The sequence below is a fragment of the Coenobita brevimanus genome, chromosome 1 (assembly GCF_032717465.1).
Source record: "Coenobita brevimanus isolate Jiangsu-jjx chromosome 1, ASM3271746v2, whole genome shotgun sequence".
Classification (NCBI taxonomy): Eukaryota; Metazoa; Arthropoda; class Malacostraca; order Decapoda; family Coenobitidae; genus Coenobita; species Coenobita brevimanus.
Window position 1 is genome coordinate 59,369,320 of NC_136954.1, and position 18,276 is coordinate 59,387,595.

Consider the following 18,276-nt stretch of genomic DNA (forward strand, 5'->3'; position numbering starts at 1 on the left):
TTGAACATACCACGTAACATACTGCTACACATCACACGATGCACTACCACACTGCTTACTGCCCACTGCCACACGCCACACCACACACTGCCACACATCACGCTGCACACTACCACGTATAGGCCATCACTAGTACATACAGTGTGCGTAGGATCTTACCTATGGGATGAAGCCGAGAATTTCGAAGGGTTAAATGATAAGTGGTTTGTGCAAGATGCTCATCATCCATTCACTCGATGTAATCATACCTACAGGGGACTGCGCTGAGTGACTAGCCAAATGGCACTGGACTTCAGATAACCATTTACAGCGCTGAGTAGTAACCATATCACCAACAAATGTGGGTTAAGTGCACTTCAAATGCGTGTGGGCCAGAGTTCATGTCTAAGGGTTAGGAGTTGGGGTTTACTATTCACATACTGCCGCTCAGGGAGAAGTGACCGGTTACCAGCGTCTAATATCGGGAAACCTAGCCCCGGGCCCCTACACTGTTGATGGGACAGTAAGGGTTGGATGATGGCTGGATGAATAAGTGAATAGGTGTTACATTTTTCCTTTTCTTGCATGTTACCCGCCCTATGTACCGGTGGGAAGTAGGGCTGCGTTTAGAAACTGATAAACCCATTAACGCATGTGTACCTACTTACGGACCTAGTGACGTGGTGTACCTACTTACAGATCTCCTAAATTCGTGTAGTTTACTTACTTATATATCTGCTAACCTCGCGTGCTTACCCACATACCTACAAATGTTGTGTGCCTACCTACAGAACTACTAACGCCGTGTGCCTACTTACAGAACTACTAATGTATATCTACTTACGAAACAGCCAACCGTCCCTACTAAAATCCTGTACGTGATACATAGAAATTCAGAAATACTAACCAGATATACTGACATCCTACACCTACTTCCAGAAGGACTAACCGGACCTACTAACGTCCTATACCTACCTGCAGTGCGACTATCCAGATCTGTTAACGCTATTCTTCTGCTAATGGAAATACTAATTAGACCTACAAACTACTAACCAGACCTACTAACGCCCTTTACTTACTTACAGAGCTATGAAAGAAACGTACTGACACTATTCATACTTACAGAGCAACTAACCAGATCTGCTAACGCTGTGTACTTACAGAGCTACTAACTAGTTCTAACCCTTGACATACTTACATGTCTATTAACCAGAGTTACTAACGCCTTATGTACCTGTATGCTTACAGAACTACTAACCAGACCTTCAAACGTCCTGTCCCTACCCAGAGAACTACAAGCCAGACTTACCAATACCCAGTATCTACTTACGGAACTAACATGACCTAATAACATTATCCCTAATCACAGAACTACTTAGCAGACCCAGTAACGCTGTACTCCTGCTTACGGAACTACTAAGCAGACCGGAGAACGCCATATCCCTACATACAGAGGTACTAACCAGACCTTGTAACAGTGTGTATCAACTTCCAGAACTGTTGATCAGATCTACTACTGATATACACCTGCTTACAAAAACTCCAGAGAAAGGAGGGGGGCGGGGATCAGGTTTCCTTTCGCCCTCTCATTGTTAACAGTTTAGCACTTACTCTATCATGTACGCAACTGGTCAACTCATGAAATGTCTTCCCACTTTGTCATTCGCACTACCTGTGATCAGTCTTTAAACACAATGTCTACAGGTTTCTTGAAGTAAACAGCTTTTGGTTTTGAATATTTTGGTTAAACTTCCATTAAAACTGACATGTACTTACAGGCTGTTGGCCTTTTGTTCTTTCCTTTTCAGCACAAAAACCCTGTAGCCACTTATATCATACTTATCCAGCTTGGGGGTGTGCAATACGTGCTCTTACTAACCCCGTCTCTATTTACACATTACCTACCGAGTCGGCAGAGAGGTGGCCTGCTGTCCCAATTGACCCAGGTTCCAATATCGGCTGTTGATCTACCATAAGACCCGCCGACATGTAAAAACACCCACGCTAATGCCGGTACACCCGTCCAATATGAGACAGCTCCAGCATATAGTCAATAGGGACGATGGGTGTTATCGCCGAAGTGGTGGTTTGCGGAGTTGTATGGAATGTAGGAGGGCTGCTGGTCCACAGGGAACGGGATGTGAAGCCTTTGCTCGGAGTCAAAAACATGAAAAAAAAAAAATAAATAAATAAATAGATATAGAGCTTCAGAGTCGCATCACACAAGTACCACTTACAGAACCACTAAGTTAACCTTATGCCAACTTACTTATCATGGGTGTACTTACAGAGCCTGGGTGTGGTGCTATACGTGTTGGTGTGTGGGGCTCTTCCCTTCGACGGCGCCACCCTACCCGCCCTCAGGGACAGGGTGCTGTCAGGACGATTCAGGATACCATACTTCATGTCGTCTGGTAAGTACAGCATTAGTACCCAAGTAGGTACCTCGTCTCACTTGTACATATGGAAATACCTCGTTAGTGCACATGTAAGTGCGGTCACGCCGCTTATAGTCATGCAAGTACGTCACCTTGTTAGTACATATGTAAGTACGTCACGTCATTAGTACACATGTCATTACGTCAATTTACTTATACATGTGTAAGTACGTCACTTCATTTAAGTACCTGATGCAAGTACGTCACCTCTCCTAACAAGGTGAAGGATAAGAGAGGGGAGAGTATGAGGGAGGGTGTATAAGAGTAGTGTGGTCAGAATGAGAGGCTGACCAGGAGCAAGGGAGAATGACAAGGTAGGGATGTATGTGGCGGGAGGTGAATGAGGGAGAGGTGGTTGGAAGAAGGGGAATTAGATGAAGAGCAAGGTGGAGGGGGAAGGTAAGGAAATGTCTGGGAGGAGGAGAGATAAACTAGAAAAAAAAGAGATAGTATATGAGTAAGGTTGAATGAGTGAGATCAGTGTTCTTGTCTATTAAGGAAGCTCCCTAACACATCTTCCTAAGCGATTTGTCTTTTTTTTTTTTTTTTTTTTGGCTGGTTAATATCAATTTGTTGTTATTTATTATGAATATGGTGGTTTGAATTATTTATTATGAGACAGAAGAGGATAGTAAGGAGTAATGAGCAAAATACTGTAAGTCGCTTAGGAAAAGGTGTCAGGGAGCTTCTTTAACCGACGAGAATACGCGCCGAAGATGAATAGAGGAGGAGGTAAACCAGAAAGAAGATGGGGAAGTCTATGATGCAGGATGAATGAAGTGGTCAGAAGGAGGAGAGAGAGACCAAAAACTAGGTGTGAAAATAGATGAGGAAGATCGGTCATTCGTAGCAATGTTGATGAATAAGAACACGAATGCCTGGAGACTATTGTTTTCTTGTCCACCCCTCGTAGGATGCGGCGTCTGTTAGTGTATAAATATCCGCAACAAGCCATGTGCTCCCATAAAAAAATCATACATTAAGTCCAACAGTCTCACAATACTTTTATGAGACGTAATAATAGAACAGAACATGACACCTTTTTGCTACACGTAAACATTAAACATTCTAAAAATATTGTTTTAATACGGGATTTAGAATTAATTTTAGAACGGCATATTTATAGCGTGTCAATACGTAAATACTATAAATATAATGTTAGTGTGTATGTGTGTGGGACATATTTTCCACGCGGCTTACGTAGTGTGTTTCGTCTACTTGCGTCACTGCCGAGAGAGAGAGAGAGAGAGAGAGAGAGAGAGAGCTGGGAACAATGATGAACCGAGAAGAGGGGGTGAAACAAGAATGGAGAGAGAGTTGGGAACAATGATGAACAGAGAAGAGGGAGTGGAACAAGAATGGAGAGAGAGAGAGAGGAATGTAGTTTTGATCTTAATAGAAATAGGTTAATATTTTTATGGTGTGTGTGTGTGTGTGTGTGTGTGTGTGTGTGTGTGTGTGTGTGTGTGTGTGTGGGGAGCTTTTTAACTAACATGTTGATCACACAGATGAGAAAGAGTGGTGGAGGGAGGATGCAATACTCCTACCCTCCTGTGTGTTATTTTCTGTCCTTGTGTTTTCTACTTATAGATTTTCTCAATGAGTCAACCCAGTATTGCCGCTTCGAGGTGTAGGGGCCCAAGGTTAAGCTACGGTAGTCCAGTATATTAAGTGTAGATGACCAGCGTAGTTCTTTGTGACGTTGCATGCAGTCATCGGTCGTGGATGGAAGACCCGCACTCTTTTCCGGGAAGGTCTGAGTTATAGCATGAGTACGTTAGGTAGGGGTGGGGTTGCCGGTAAATCAAGTTGAGCGATCATCCTGGGAACAGAAAACTTAGCTCGAGTGCTTAAATAGCTTACAGTACGGAAATACACATCCTGGAATTCTCACTGTAGTCACTCTTATTCCATTAACCTTGTCCATTTCGCCACCAGAGGGTAATGGAGCTTTATGTGCATATGTGTCTCTCTTTATATACGGTATATAGATTGACAGATATAGGTACAGTATGCTCTCCTTTTACCTTCTCTTATTGTTTTTGTTCTGGAGGTTGTTTGTGACGTGTTATTACCTTCATGCCAGAACGGTTAACCATTTCACTGTCTCGTCTCCCTGTAGCCAGGAAAAACTAGATTGACGTCACTGTGCTGAAGGGATGAATAAGTTTTTTAACCCCTCCTCGGCTGGAGATCTCACCAAGCCTTAATATAATGGTTTTGTGTTAGCTAAAACATGATAAAAACTAGTGTTAGTCCACTGAAGGTATTGATTGATACTTGTTCTACCTCACCTTCACTAGGAAACATGTCTCCTAAGATGGGGGGAGGGGAATAAAGCGGCACTAGGAACAAAATAAAGAAAATATGATCTTCCTGGAGGAGGTCACTGCCTCTTGTCCCCTGTCGTCTCGTTTTCTGTAACTATTTCAACTGTAATATCACTTTATCGTTATTTTATTTGGATGTCCCCTGATGTGTGGAGTTTCTGAAGGATGCGTAAATTACCCCAAACTGGAGCATTGCCTGCTGTGTGAAAAACCTGATTAGCTTGTTGAGTAAATTTATATTGTCAGAATCTCTGAATAGTCCTGTTATTCGTACATGCGAAGGTGTGTGTGTGTGTGTGTGTGTGTGTGTGTGTGTGTGTGTGTGTGTGTGTGTGAGTGTGTGTGTGTGTGAGAGAGAGAGAGAGAGAGAGAGAGAGAGACGTCTGCGAATTGAAAGAATGAATGGTACTGGGAATTTTATCTGTTTTCATCTCCTTACTGGTTGTGTCCTGTCTGTAACGTGTAAGAGTATTAAAGTGCATGTGAAAATAAATTGCAAAGGAAGATGTGCCACGATAATCTTACGCCAATGAGTTACGACCCTAGAACTCTACTTACCTACCCATCTCTTTAACCAATTGCACGTGCGTGGGTGGGTGTGTAGGACTGTGTGTGTGGGTGCGTGTGTGGGTGTGGGTGTGTAGGACTGTGTGTGTGCGTGCGTGCGTGTGTGTGTGTGTGTGTGTGTGTGTGTGTGTGTGTGTGTGTGTGTGTGTAGGTGTCCGTCTGTGCTTTGTAGATGTCCGTCTGTGTGCGTGCTCGTAGGTGTCCGTCTGTGTGTGTGTGTGTGTGTGTGTGTGTGTGTGTGTGTGTGTGTGTGTGTGTGTGTGTGTGTGTGTAGGTGTCCGTCTGTGTCTGTGTCTGTGTGTAGGTGTTTGTCTTCGTGTGTAGGAGGAAGGTAATTAAGCCATTTGACACTCAACAGGATATGATATTCTGCATAGCCCTTAGCAATAGAAAGATTACTGTTTTTAATACTCTAATGTCTGTTCTGTATCCTGTTTTTATTTACTGATGATTTCTTTTTTAACTAGAGGGGTTAAATATATCTTTTTAATTACTTTACTACTACGGGATTGTCTGAACATGAGTAAAGTAAAATGTTGGTAGCGGGAATAAAATATAAATAAAGACCATCGTACTGAAGTAGTCACCATTAACACAACTTACTGTATTACCAGCGAGTCATCAGTCACAAGAATTACCCCATATAAATAACCTCGATGAGCTAAGTGCTATTGTTTGAGAGTTAGAGCGAGCGAGAGTGAAAGTGAGCTACCTTTATCTGCCTTAAAATATCGTCGCAACTACAACTGTCTCTCACGTCACACTCTCTATAAATACCTACTCTCTCTCTCTCTCTCTCTCGTTCCGTCATTCTTCCTCTCCTCCCCACCCCCTCTCCCACTTTCTCTTCACCTTTCCTCCCCCCTCATTATTTCTCACCTCTCCCTCTCCCCATTGTTTCTCTTGTACCACCCTTCATCCCATTTTCTTTCCCTCCCTCCCCTCCTCCCATTTTCTTTCCCTCCTTCCCCTCCTCCCATTTTCTTTCTACCTCCCTACCTTCCCTCCTCCCATTTTATCTCCCTCCCTCCCTCCCCTTCTACCATTTTTCTCCCTTCCTCCCGTTCTCTTATTTTCTCTGCCTCTTTCCCTCCTGTCATTCCATTCTCTCTCTCTCTCTCTCTCTCTCTCTCTCTCTCTCTCTCCCCTTCCACCTCCCCCTCCCCTTTGTCGACTACTGAACCTCAGCTTTAGACTATGACGTCAACCTAACTCCCCCTCCCTCCCTTCTCCTTTCCCCTCTCCCTCACTTTCCCCTTCCCCACTGTCCCTTCCCCTCCCGCTCTTTCTCCCTCCCCACCTTCCCCTCCTCTCCCCTCTCCTTCCTCTTCCCCACTTCCACCCTGTCGTACCCTGCCCTACCCAACCTACTATCCCTCACTCTGCGCTTATTCTTTTTCATTCCCCTCACCTTCCCTCCCCATTCTTCTGTCCCTTACTCTGACTTCCTCCTTACCCTCCCCTCCCCTCTTCTCCCTTCCCCATCCTTCTATCCTTCTCTGTCTACCCACATCCCCCCTAACCTCCCTCTCCCTTCTCTCCTCTCCCCTCCCCACTTTTCTATCCTTCACTTTTTACTCTTCTCCCCTAACCTGTCTATCCCTCCCCTCTTTTCTTTCTCCTCCCCTTCAGTCCCTTCCCCTCCCTGTCTTTCTATCCTTCATTCTCTACTCATCCTCCACCCAGTTTTATCTGCTTCCCTTCCCCTTCTCACGCATCCCCTCCCCACCCCAGTCCTCTATTCATCCCCACCTCCCCTCCCTCTCCTTCCCTCTCTCTCCCTCTTTCTGTCTGTCTCCTCTTCTCTCCATCCCTCCCGTCCTCGTTCCTTCTCCCTTTTTATCTTTTGTTCCCCATCTCCCTCCTCTTCCCTTCCTTCCTGCCGCTCTCCCCTTCTCTTTCTTGTTCTCTTCGTCTCCCTCTTCCTCCCGTTCTTCCTCCCCATGTCCCCTTCTCCCTCATCCTCCCTTCTCTTCCCTCCCTTTTCCCCCCTTCCTCCCCTCTGTTCTATCCCTTCTCTCCGCATTTTCCCCCTCTTCCCTCCCTCCTTCTCCCCTCTTCCTCCCTCCCTCCTTACGTTGGCGTCCCTCCTGCCCTTTCCCTCCTTCTCCCCGCATTTTCCCCTCTCATCCCTCCCTCCTTCTCCCCTCTTCCTCCCTCCCTCCTTCCCTCTTTTTCCCACCCTTCCTTGCGTTACTATCCTTGTCTTGTTACCATAGTCACGACCTACCCCAGTCAGAAAGTCCCAAAACAATGAACTGGCCTGTTGTTTGATTTTCTTTCTCATTCCTTTTGTCCTCCTTCCCAATTTTCCTCAGTTTTGCCTTCTCTCACTATCCCTCTTTCTCTCCCGCCCCTTCCCTTTTCTTTTCCATTTTTCGTGCTCATCTTCCCCCACCTCCTTTCCACCTGTCTTTCCTCATTTCCCTCGTCCATTTGTCTCTACCTCCTTCACACTCCTCCCTTCCTTTCTCGTCCATCCCTTTCTTTTCCTTCATCCCTCTCTCACTCCCTTAACCCCCTCCCTCCTTTGCCCCTAGCCTCCTTCCATCTCACTCCTCCCTCTTTTATCGTCCCTTTTTCCTTCCCTCCCTCATTGCCCCCTCCCCTTCCATCCCTCCTCTCCTCACTTCCTCGTCTCCTCCTCTCCCCTCCCCTCCCCTCCTCACCTAACCTCACCTCACCTCACCTCTCTTTCCCACTTCCCACTTCTCACCTTTCCCACTCCCCCCCCTCTCTCTCTCTCCCCCCTTCACCCCTTCCCTCCTTTCTCGTCCCCTCCCTCCTCCGCCGTCCTCCTCCTTTCTGCTTTCCTTCCTCTCCTTTCCTTTCCATACACCTCCTGTCGTCTCCTCTTCTCTCCCTTCTATCTATCCTAACCCACTGTATCCCATTCTATCCCATCCCGTCCCGTCCTTTCTGCCTTCCTTTCATCCTTCCTTCCATTAAATCCCATCTACCCTTAAAATCGTCTGACCCCAGTGGATGCTAAGCTGAATGAAATCGTCTGGGGTCAGTGGTAATAAAGGCAGTAATTGAGGGAATGAGACTTGGAACGAGCTATTAGGGCGAATGGGGTGGTTGTGTGGTTTGCACGGCTGTGGTGATGGTGGTGCTAGTTATGGTGGTGGTAGAGTGTTTTTTTTTTTTTTTTTAGTAGTAGTGGTTGTTGTTGTAGTAATAGTAGTAGTAGTAAATCATCATCATCCCGACCTCATTTTACACCTAACAATGCGGTGAAGTAAAGTAATGATGATAATGGAAGGAAAATGACTGGTGATATACTGGAAGAGAGAGAGAAAGAGAGAGCATTCAGTTCTTCATAAATTAGGCTACTGTATTTTGACTTATCGCAGGAAAGCGTATTCAAATTATTGCGTAACCGTCGATGAAATTTAAAGAGTAACCCTTAAATTTGAATCGAACACAACGGAAATAACGAAATTCCATTTAGTAACGTATTTTCATTTTTACTAATATATTTTTTTGTTCATAGTTTTGAATGCGTGAATGGGGAGTCAATGGGTGCGTGGCCCATTTTTACCGGGCATACTGTTGATAGTTTTTCTGCGTTTTAAATTTTCGTTTTTTTTTTTTTTTTCCCATGCTTCCGAACCCACACATTATATTGTAGTGGGAGTATAATTGGGCTGATATTTACAATTATTATTATTATTATTATTATTATTATTATTATAAGTATTATTATTATTTTGATGATGATGATGATGATGATGATGATGATTATAACTATTATTATTATTATTATTATTATTATTATTATTATTGTGGGGTTAGAGTTGTGATGATGATGATGATGATGATAATGACAAAGAAGTGTTCTGAAGCCATTATACCGGAAGGATGGATGGGAACAGGTGAAGGATTAGATGGCGAGGATACGGATTTCAGGAGAAGGAACATGATGCTGTATCAGTAACCTGCCAGAGAACAGTGAGCTCTAGTGTGGAAAACAAATAACTGAGAAAGAGCTGTTAACAAAGTCTCCAAAGCCACGTAGTCTACGACCCACACAAGCAATGCTGAAAAGATAAACCCCCGAACATTCCCTCAGAGTATGCTACGTAACCGCCAGTTTTACATCCAAGTCCCTATTTTTAGCCCTGTATAACGAGTAGACTGGTGTAAACAAGACCCTGGCCAGTGTTGTGGTGGTGGGCGGAGATGTAGGTCGAGAATATGTTGGAAGGACCAGGTGTGGGCAGTTTTGCTGGTGACGATGGCAGGAAGGATTGGTGATGTGTTACGGATGGACAGACCAATAGAAAAGTGGTAGATTAATAGTTGAAAAGTGGTAGTTTTGTAAACGTTAGTGGAATTATGTACATACAGGTGTGTGTGTGTGTGTGTGTGTGTGTGTGTGTGTGTGTGTGTGTGTGTGTAACCATACGTTTTTATTATTGAAAGGAGGCTTTTTATTGAAAACGGCATTTTTTTTTTTTTAATAAAATATTCTGTTTACTGGCAACGCAGTACATTCAGGTAGTGTGAATAGAAAACAAGGTATCGGGATTAGGACTGATGGTCTTTTTTATTTTTTTCCCTCCTACAGAGAAGGCCAGTGCATATCTCTGTCACTTACCCACTCACTCACTGAGTCACTGTACCCTTTTGATGGATTAAATCTGGCAAAGTTGCAACCGCAAAGTTGTATGAACGTCACACTTATGGTGATTGTTGAGGTGTGCGGTGTGTTGGTGGTGGGTCTGGTGTGTTGAGGGCGTCTGGGGTGCGTATGGTGTGCACATGGTGTGTGTCCAATCACAGGACACCTTTGGAGATGTGGTGGGATGGTGGTCTGGTGGATACGGTTGGGCCGGGTGTAGCTATCAAATGTGTCCTTTCGCTTTTACTAATAGCGATAAAAGTAGTGGTAGCAGAAATAGTAGTTACAGAAGTAGCTGAGAGACGTTTGTGGATCCACGTGGTTATAACGGTGCCACCACGTGAAGACGCCTCTCTCCTGCACCCTTTGTATAGTGATACTGCTATCTGACAGTTTAATAATCTCACGAGAGTTTACGAACTGGAGGAGTTACAGTTGATACACCCTTATTAAACCTCTTCAGTGCGAGGCCTTTCCGTAGTTGAAAAAACTCGTCTGATCATAAAAAAAAAAGTAACAAAAGACGCCGCCCTAGTTGGATTTATATTACTGTATATATTTATTTAGCTTTAGTTTCTTTCCGCTTAGGTTGAGCGTGGGTGAACGCCTGAAGCTCCGCCCGCACCTGTGACGTCACCAGCATACTCCAACCAGACGCAATATCGCCTTTCGCGGAACGTTTCTTTCTTTCTTCCTGGACTTGAGATATTTCACTCACTTTTTAAAAAGATTATTTTATACGCTTTGTTTTAATCATCATCAACATTATCATCATGAGATTAGTAGGCTTTAGTTCGAGTGGAAGGGGAGGTTAACCCCGTGGTTTTTGTTTATTTACTTTTTTGTCTCCACCAAACGATTATAAGTAGTAAAGAAGCTAATGCAGGCTATATGTAACACCTCTAGGTCGAAATGTCTCTCTAGATCTGAATATGTGCGTCTGGTGGTAGCAGTAATAGTATGTAATATACGCCTCTCTTCTCTTGTCATCGGAGGGAAGTGTTTGGTCGTGTGGCTTCAGCCTCAGCCTCATCTGAAACGTGAGCCCGATGGACTCCAGGCTTAAGTTGTCCTTCTGCAGTCCACCATCCTCCTCTTCGGGCTTAGGGAAGTAGCTGAGGGACGTTTGTATAGCCAGATAGTGTAGCCGCCTGATTATATCGGTTCCACCATCTTTACGACTCTCATATATACTTTTTATGATTGTTGCTAATAGAGATTGCATAAAAAAGACAATATGGATTATTTAGGAGCTATATGAAAATGCAAAAATAAACCACCAAGGAAGAGGCGCTAGGAACCGTCTTTAACCGATCAGAATACGAGCCCGAGTGGTGAATATTTCTGTTTTTTCGCAGTGGTAAAAATACCAGGTTCTCTATTCTGGCCATAAATGTCAGTCAGGATAATATTTAACATTTGTCCGACGGGAGGCCAGTTTGAAGCCGAAAGACATCATCTGGCGGTGAGGTATAAAGCAGTGAAGATTACTTTCATCATCAGAGTTAGCATAGACTTATTATAATTTTTACACCACGAGAGCTCACTACGCTCCTTGCTCCTTGATTTGGCTAAGCTATTCGTTTGTTTGCTGCTTGCTTCACCTTGACTTGGCCCAGATATTCGTTCTTTTTTAAACCTAATTTACCTTGACTTGGCTCAGATATATTGTCCTTTTGCTTCTTACTTCACCCTAACTTGGCCAACATGTTCGTTCTTTTGCTACTTACATCATCTTAACTTGTCCCGGCATCTTCGTCTTTTTGCAGCATATCGCATAGTTAAAGGTCAGAAAATGACAGTGACAGGTTTATGGTTAAAAATGGTGCTAGTCACGAAGAAGTGCATTGGAAAAGTTGTGGAGCCGCAGCATTGTGTTCTATACCACTGTGCTACGTGACGTTAGCTGCAAAATGACGAACATCTAGGTCAAGTTTGGGTGAGAGAAGTATGGTTAAGATTTTCGTCGTTATGAGAGGATTAGCCTGCTTGATGTGGTTGGTTTCTCCCACGTAAAGAAGACTGTTGGTGTGGTAGGTGTGGTGATTGTATACAGTAGTTGTGACGAGTGTGTAGCTGTGGTGGTTGTAATAGTAGTAGCAGTATTTGCTTTGGGTGTGATGATACGGTAGTGGTGGTAGTTGTAGTGATTATAATAGTGGTAGTAGTTGATGTTGTTGCTTTGGTAGTGTGGTAGCTTTGACGTTTATGAGAGTGGTAGTAGTTGTTTGGGGTATAATGATGACGGTTGTTGTGGTTATGATAGTGGTTGTTGATGCTATGGCTGTGGCGGTGTGGTGATGATAGTTGTGGTGATTGTGGTTTATGTGGTGATGTTGACAATGGTGGATCTAGATTATTGTTGTTGTTGTTGTTGTTATTATTATTATTATTATTATTATTATTTGGGGAGGTCACGCGCCCAGGTATGCCCCTCCCCTCTCAGATTCACCACTATATGTTCCTAGTCCCATTACCCCCCTTCTCTCTCTCTTTCTCTCTCTCTCTCTCTCTCTCTCTCTCTCTCTCCTTGTTTTACTCTTTCTTGTAATCCATTTTTATTCTTCAATCCTCCTCCTCCTCCTCCTCCACCCACTCACTACACTCTTCATCTTTCTTCCTCCCTCCCCTCCCCCTCCTCCTCCACCGCCTCCTTTTCCTCCTCCCCACCCCCTCTCTTCCATTGACTATCTTACCTCTTTCCTCCCACATGTCTCCCCCTCTCTCCTCCGTTCTCTCTTTCTCTTCTCCTCCTTCCTTTCCCCATACTCCCTCCTCCCTCTCCCTCTCTACTCTCCTTCCCCTTCTCCCCCCCTCATTCTTCTGTCTCTGTCTGTCTGTCTGTCTGTCTGTCTGTCTGTCTGTCTGTCTCTCTGTCTGTCTGTCTCTCTGTCTCTCTCTCTCTCTCTCTCTCTCTCTCTCTCTCTCTCTCTCTTACCCTCCTTCTCATTCTCCCCCTGCTCCTTCACCTCCCTCCCTCCGTCCCTCCCTTTCACCCTTTTCTCTACTCTCTCTCTCCCTCACACACACACACACACACACACACACACACACACACACACACACACACACACACGTCCCCCTTCTTTCCACCCACACCTTTCCCTTCCCATTTCCCCCTCCCCCCCTCTCTCTCTCTCTCTCTCTCTCTCTCTCTCTCTCTCTCTCTCTCTCTCTCTCTCTCTCTCAGTGACGTCAGAACCCGCCCACATACAAGACCAGAGGTGCAGTGTTGCCAGTATTACCCGCCCACACAGTTCTGCCAGTACTGGGTGGAAATAGCGATAGTAGTAGAAATAGTAGTCGTCATAGTGGTTATAGTAGAAATAATAATGAGAGTAAAGAATAGTAGGAGTGATAATAACCATTGATATTGAGATAATAATAATGATAGTAGCAGTAATAGTAGCAGTAGTAGTTAAAGTAATAGCACTAGTAGCGATATCTACTGGTTACTGTTGTATTAAAACCAATAACAGTAAAACCAGAAGGATAATAACTGTAATAATAAAACCACTACTGCTACTACTACTACTGCTGGTACTCTTACTACTGCTACTAGTAGTAGGTGCTGTTGTACTGGCAGCAGCAACAGCAACAATATTACTATGACTAGCAGTAGTAGTGTTTGGGTTAGTAGATCTACTACTAATAGTAAGAGTAGTAGTATTAGTAGTAATTCATTATCGTCCAAACCAAGTTTCTCGTCAGTATATAGGCTAATAAAAGAATTATTAAAATAATAATAGTAGTAATAAAGTAGACGTGGGGTTTCTTCCTGTGCATTCAGAGAAAATGTGGAACCTGCATACCCAGTCCAGCGATATGCATACTGATTTGGAAAGAAAAAAAAATGCTTCATAAAAAAAAAATAGTACAGTATCTTGATATAAGTCACATGATCGCCGTGATGGCATAATTGTGTGAAGGGATGGTATCTCAGGATACACTCAGCCATAATAGTAGTATATAGCAGTTAGCGAATGGGAGCCCAGTCAACATGTACTGTATTAAGATATCAAAGCGATATCTGCTGTCCTTCCCCTAGTCTGTGTTCTTGTAAGTTTTGTAGGGAAGCCGACCTCATTAAGAATAATTGTGGAAAAATTTATATAGCGGAAGACATTACCAGTGAACCAGACGAATTGACCTGAAGAGTTTCCTTGAAATCCATATGCTCACTTTCACCTTTTTTTTTGGGGGGGCGGCGGGGGAGGGTAAGGAAGCTGACCCCCTGAGAATCACTGGGGAGGGGTAACGTTCCGTAAACATCGCATTACGGAAGAGAGTCCGTTTTACAACATGTACCAAGATATGAAAGCCATATCTGCTCTCCTTTCACTATTTCTGAGAATATTTTATTTGCTGAGGGGGCTGACCCCCCAAAAGAAACTCATGGCTGGAAAATTGTTTATAGTGAACGACATTCAGAATAACTAGATGAACTTACCTGAGAAGTTTCATTCAAATCCATCAACAAGTCTAGGAGTTACACACACACACACACACACACACACACACACACACACACACACACACACACACACACACACACACACACACACACACACACACACACACACACACACACACACACACACACACTGAATTTCGCTCAACAATTTAGGATGAGTTGCCGAAAATGATATTCTGCTTCCCAGGATTAAAAACAACAATAGTAATGATAATATTAATGATAATGACAAGTAACTGTGCTACCAATATAGTTATAGTATATCCATGTCAACATAGCCAGTGACAGAGAGACAGACAGACAGACAATACCAAGCAAGCTGAAAAAGAAGCTACTGAAAAAGTAAAGGAATGACTATTTTTGGCACTGAATAACGACGACAGAAAATAAATGACAAACGAATATAAACGAAATGAATGTGAAGAAATATGAAGATGGAGAACGTAGAACACCTTTAGTACAAATTTTATATCTGTATGTATCTATCTGTCAATGTTTTTTGCTATGGCCGGGCTATTTATATGGCCCCTGGAAATGAAAAGGTTAAAAGCTTTCCCAGTTATCCCTCTAATACAATGGCATCGTACAGGGAGTTACGTATAACTATAACACATGGCAGTTCTTGTAGGTTGCGGCGACGGCTCAGTCTTCTGGTATGAGTTGCTTGTATATATTAAGGTGACCAGATATATTGGAGCTAAAAGCGGGACGCGCGCGCGTGCGTGTGTGTGTGTGTGTGTGTGTGTGTGTGTCTATAGATAGATAGATAGATAGATAGACAGATACAGATATAGATAGATATATAGATAGACAGATATATAGACAGACAGATATTGACTAATGTGACAGCGACCGCTGCTGCGCTACACTTCAAATTGAGGCTGCTAATCAAACACTAACGTCTCGTACGAACTCCGAACATACCGTACGGTACAGTGAATGGGTCGACCAAAGTTACCAGCTAGTGAGCATTATAGATTTTATATTAATAATTAATTTTAGGACATTTCAATGTTCACCACCACCTTTGACTCTCCTCTCCTTTCACTGATCCACCTGGTGAACAAGACTACATCTTTTCTATCCTGAATGACCTAGAGTAACTTGTGCAACACCCTACCCGTATCCCTGACCGCCTTGGAGAGAGCTCCAACTTACTTGACCTCTTCCTTACAACTAATCCTTCTGCTTACACTGTTAATCTTTTCTCTCCGTTGGGCTCCTCCGATCACAACCTCATCACCTTAACCTGTCCTATCACTCCGGTACGGCCTGTGGACCCTCCAAAGAAACGTCGTCTGTGGCACTTTGGAGCTGCAGATTGGGAGGCCCTCAGGCAGTACTTCTTTGATTTTCCTTGGAATGATTATTGCTTCCAAGGCCGGGAGCCATCTGAGTGTGCCCTGCGCATTACGGAGGTTATTCTCTCGGGTATAGAAGCATACATTCCTTTCTCGTATCCTTTGTCTAATGCAAGAAAGCCTTGGTTTAATCACGCTTGTTCTAATGCTGTCCGCAACAAGGAGAGGGCCTACAAAAGGTACCGGAGCCAACCCACGCCTGAATCACATCATCTTTACGTTTCTGCCCGGAATTGTGCTAAGTCTGTTCTTCGCTTTGCTAAAAATAATTTCATCCGTACTAAATGCTGTCAACTCTCCAACTCGAATTCTTCCCGCTCCTTCTGGCACCTTGCCAAAAACCTTTCTAACAACTTTACCTCATCATCCTTCCCTCCTCTTTTCTACTCTGATGGTTCTGTAGCTATTTCTTCTACTGATAAAGCAGATCTCTTCGCACAGAGTTTCTCCTCCAATTCCACCTTAGACGATTCCGGTGCTGTTCCTCCATCACTTCAATTTCTTCAGCTGATGTATTTTCTGCCATCACTGGCCTCAGTACTAACAAGACATATGGGCCTGATGGGGTCCCTCCTGTTGTTCTCAAGAACTGTGCTTCTGTGCTTACACCCTGCCCAGGCAAACTCTTTCGCCTTTGTCTGTCAACTTGTACCTTTCCTTCTTGCTGGAAGATTGCTCTCATTCAGCCAGTCCCAAAGAAGGGTGACCATTCCCAACCCTCTAACTATCGTCCAATCCCTTTAACGTCCTGTATCTCAAAAGTTTTCGTGTCAATTCTCAATAGAAAATTTTTAAGGCATCTTTCCTATCATAGCCTTCTTTCTGATCGTCAGTACGGGTACCGTCAGAGACGCTCCACTGGCGATCTTCTCACCTACCTTTCAGACTCCTGGTCATCCTCCTTTTGGGACTTTGGCGAAAACTTTGCCATTGCACTTGACATCTCAAAGGCTTTTGATCGAGTCTGGCATAAATCCTTAATTTCCAAACTGCCCTCTTACGGTTTCTATCCTTCTATCTGTACATTCATTGCCAGCTTCCTTTCTGGTCGTTCTATAGTCGCTGTTGTGGACGGCCATCGTTCTTCTCCTTGATCTATCAGCAGTGGTGTTCCTCAGGGCTCTATCCTATCACCAACTCTCTTCCCTTTATTCATCAATGACCTTCTAAGCTGTACATCTAACCCTATCCACTCATACGCTGATGACCCCACCCTTCACCTTTCTATTCGGTTCCCGCAACACCCATCTCAGCAGTTACTTCAACAAACAAGGGATGAAGCTATGGCACACCTAATGTCTGACTTGGCTCGTATCTCTGACTGGGGTAAAGATAATCTGGTTGTTTTTAATGCATCTAAGACTCAGTTTTTACACCTATCAATCCGACAAAATCTTCCACAGGGATACCCACTATTGTTTAATAATAATCAACTTAATCCTGCATCATCCTTGAACATGCTTGGGGTTTCATTTACTCGGGCCTTATCTTGGAAAGATCATATTACATCTCTTGTAAAATCTGCTTCCAAGAGACTGGGTGTGCTAAGCCGACTCCGTTCTTTCTTTACCCCTGCACAATTGTTGACTCTATACAGGGGTTTTATCCGCCCCTGTGTGGAGTACAACTCTCATGTGTGGGGAGGCTCTCCACATACAGCTTTTCTTAATAGGGTGGAGTCAAAGGCTTTTCATCTCATTAACTCTCCTTCTCTTACTGACTCCCTTCAACCTCTGTCTCTTCGCCGCACTGTTGCATCTGTATCTCTTTTCTATCGCCACTTTAATGGTCACTGCTCCTCTGAACTGTCTGCATGCATTCCTCCACCTCTACGACGGGTGCGTAGCACCCGTCTAGCAGCAAACTCTCATCCCTTTTCTGTCCAGCTCTCTAATTCTAGAGTTAACCGTTACTCCCAGTCCTTCATTTATGCTACAGGTCAACTCTGGAATTGTCTCCCTCTGTCTGTATTTCCTGCAGCCTATGATCTCCAGTCTTTCAAACGCAGTGTGTCCAGGCATCTCGAAATGATCGGATCTTGAATTTGGCTCTCTCTGGTATTTTGTTTTTCTCTTGCAGGGAACTGTTATTGCGGTCTCCTGGCCTTTGGTTCCTTCTTCCTCGCATGAAAAAAAAAAAAAAGGTATAATTTTTGTAATTCATCCTAATTTCATAATAGAAGGTCATGTTATATCTAATGCAATAGTAAGCTTCTAAAAGCGGGACAATTAAGATAATTTGCTAAAAAAAAAAAAAAAAAAAAGCGAGACATTTTAATCACAATTAAAAATGCAGGACGGACGTCCAAAAAGCGGGACTGTCCCGCCTAAAAGCGGGACTCTGGTCACCTTAGTATATATTCACTTTTATTGTATGAAGTTTAGCCCATTCATTCTGATCATGCAATATTTTTCTTTTTTTTTTTTTAGTTTCTTGCTACTTAGGGGCGCTTTTATTTGAAGACTTTTTCAGCTGGAGGGGTTAGATATATTTTTCCTCA

The 18,276-nt window shown here is 43.8% G+C and overlaps 1 protein-coding gene across 1 annotated transcript in view; it reads left to right on the forward strand.

Annotated features, from left to right (window-relative positions):
• The window catches only part of LOC145399261 (serine/threonine-protein kinase SIK1-like), a 102,816-nt gene that overhangs the window by 76,483 nt on the left and 8,057 nt on the right, over nucleotides 1-18,276 (forward strand). Inside the window, exon 6 of the mRNA XM_080271957.1 lies at nucleotides 2,270-2,393. Coding sequence (XP_080128083.1) covers nucleotides 2,270-2,393 — 124 coding nt within the window. The remainder of the gene's footprint in view (nucleotides 1-2,269; nucleotides 2,394-18,276) is intronic.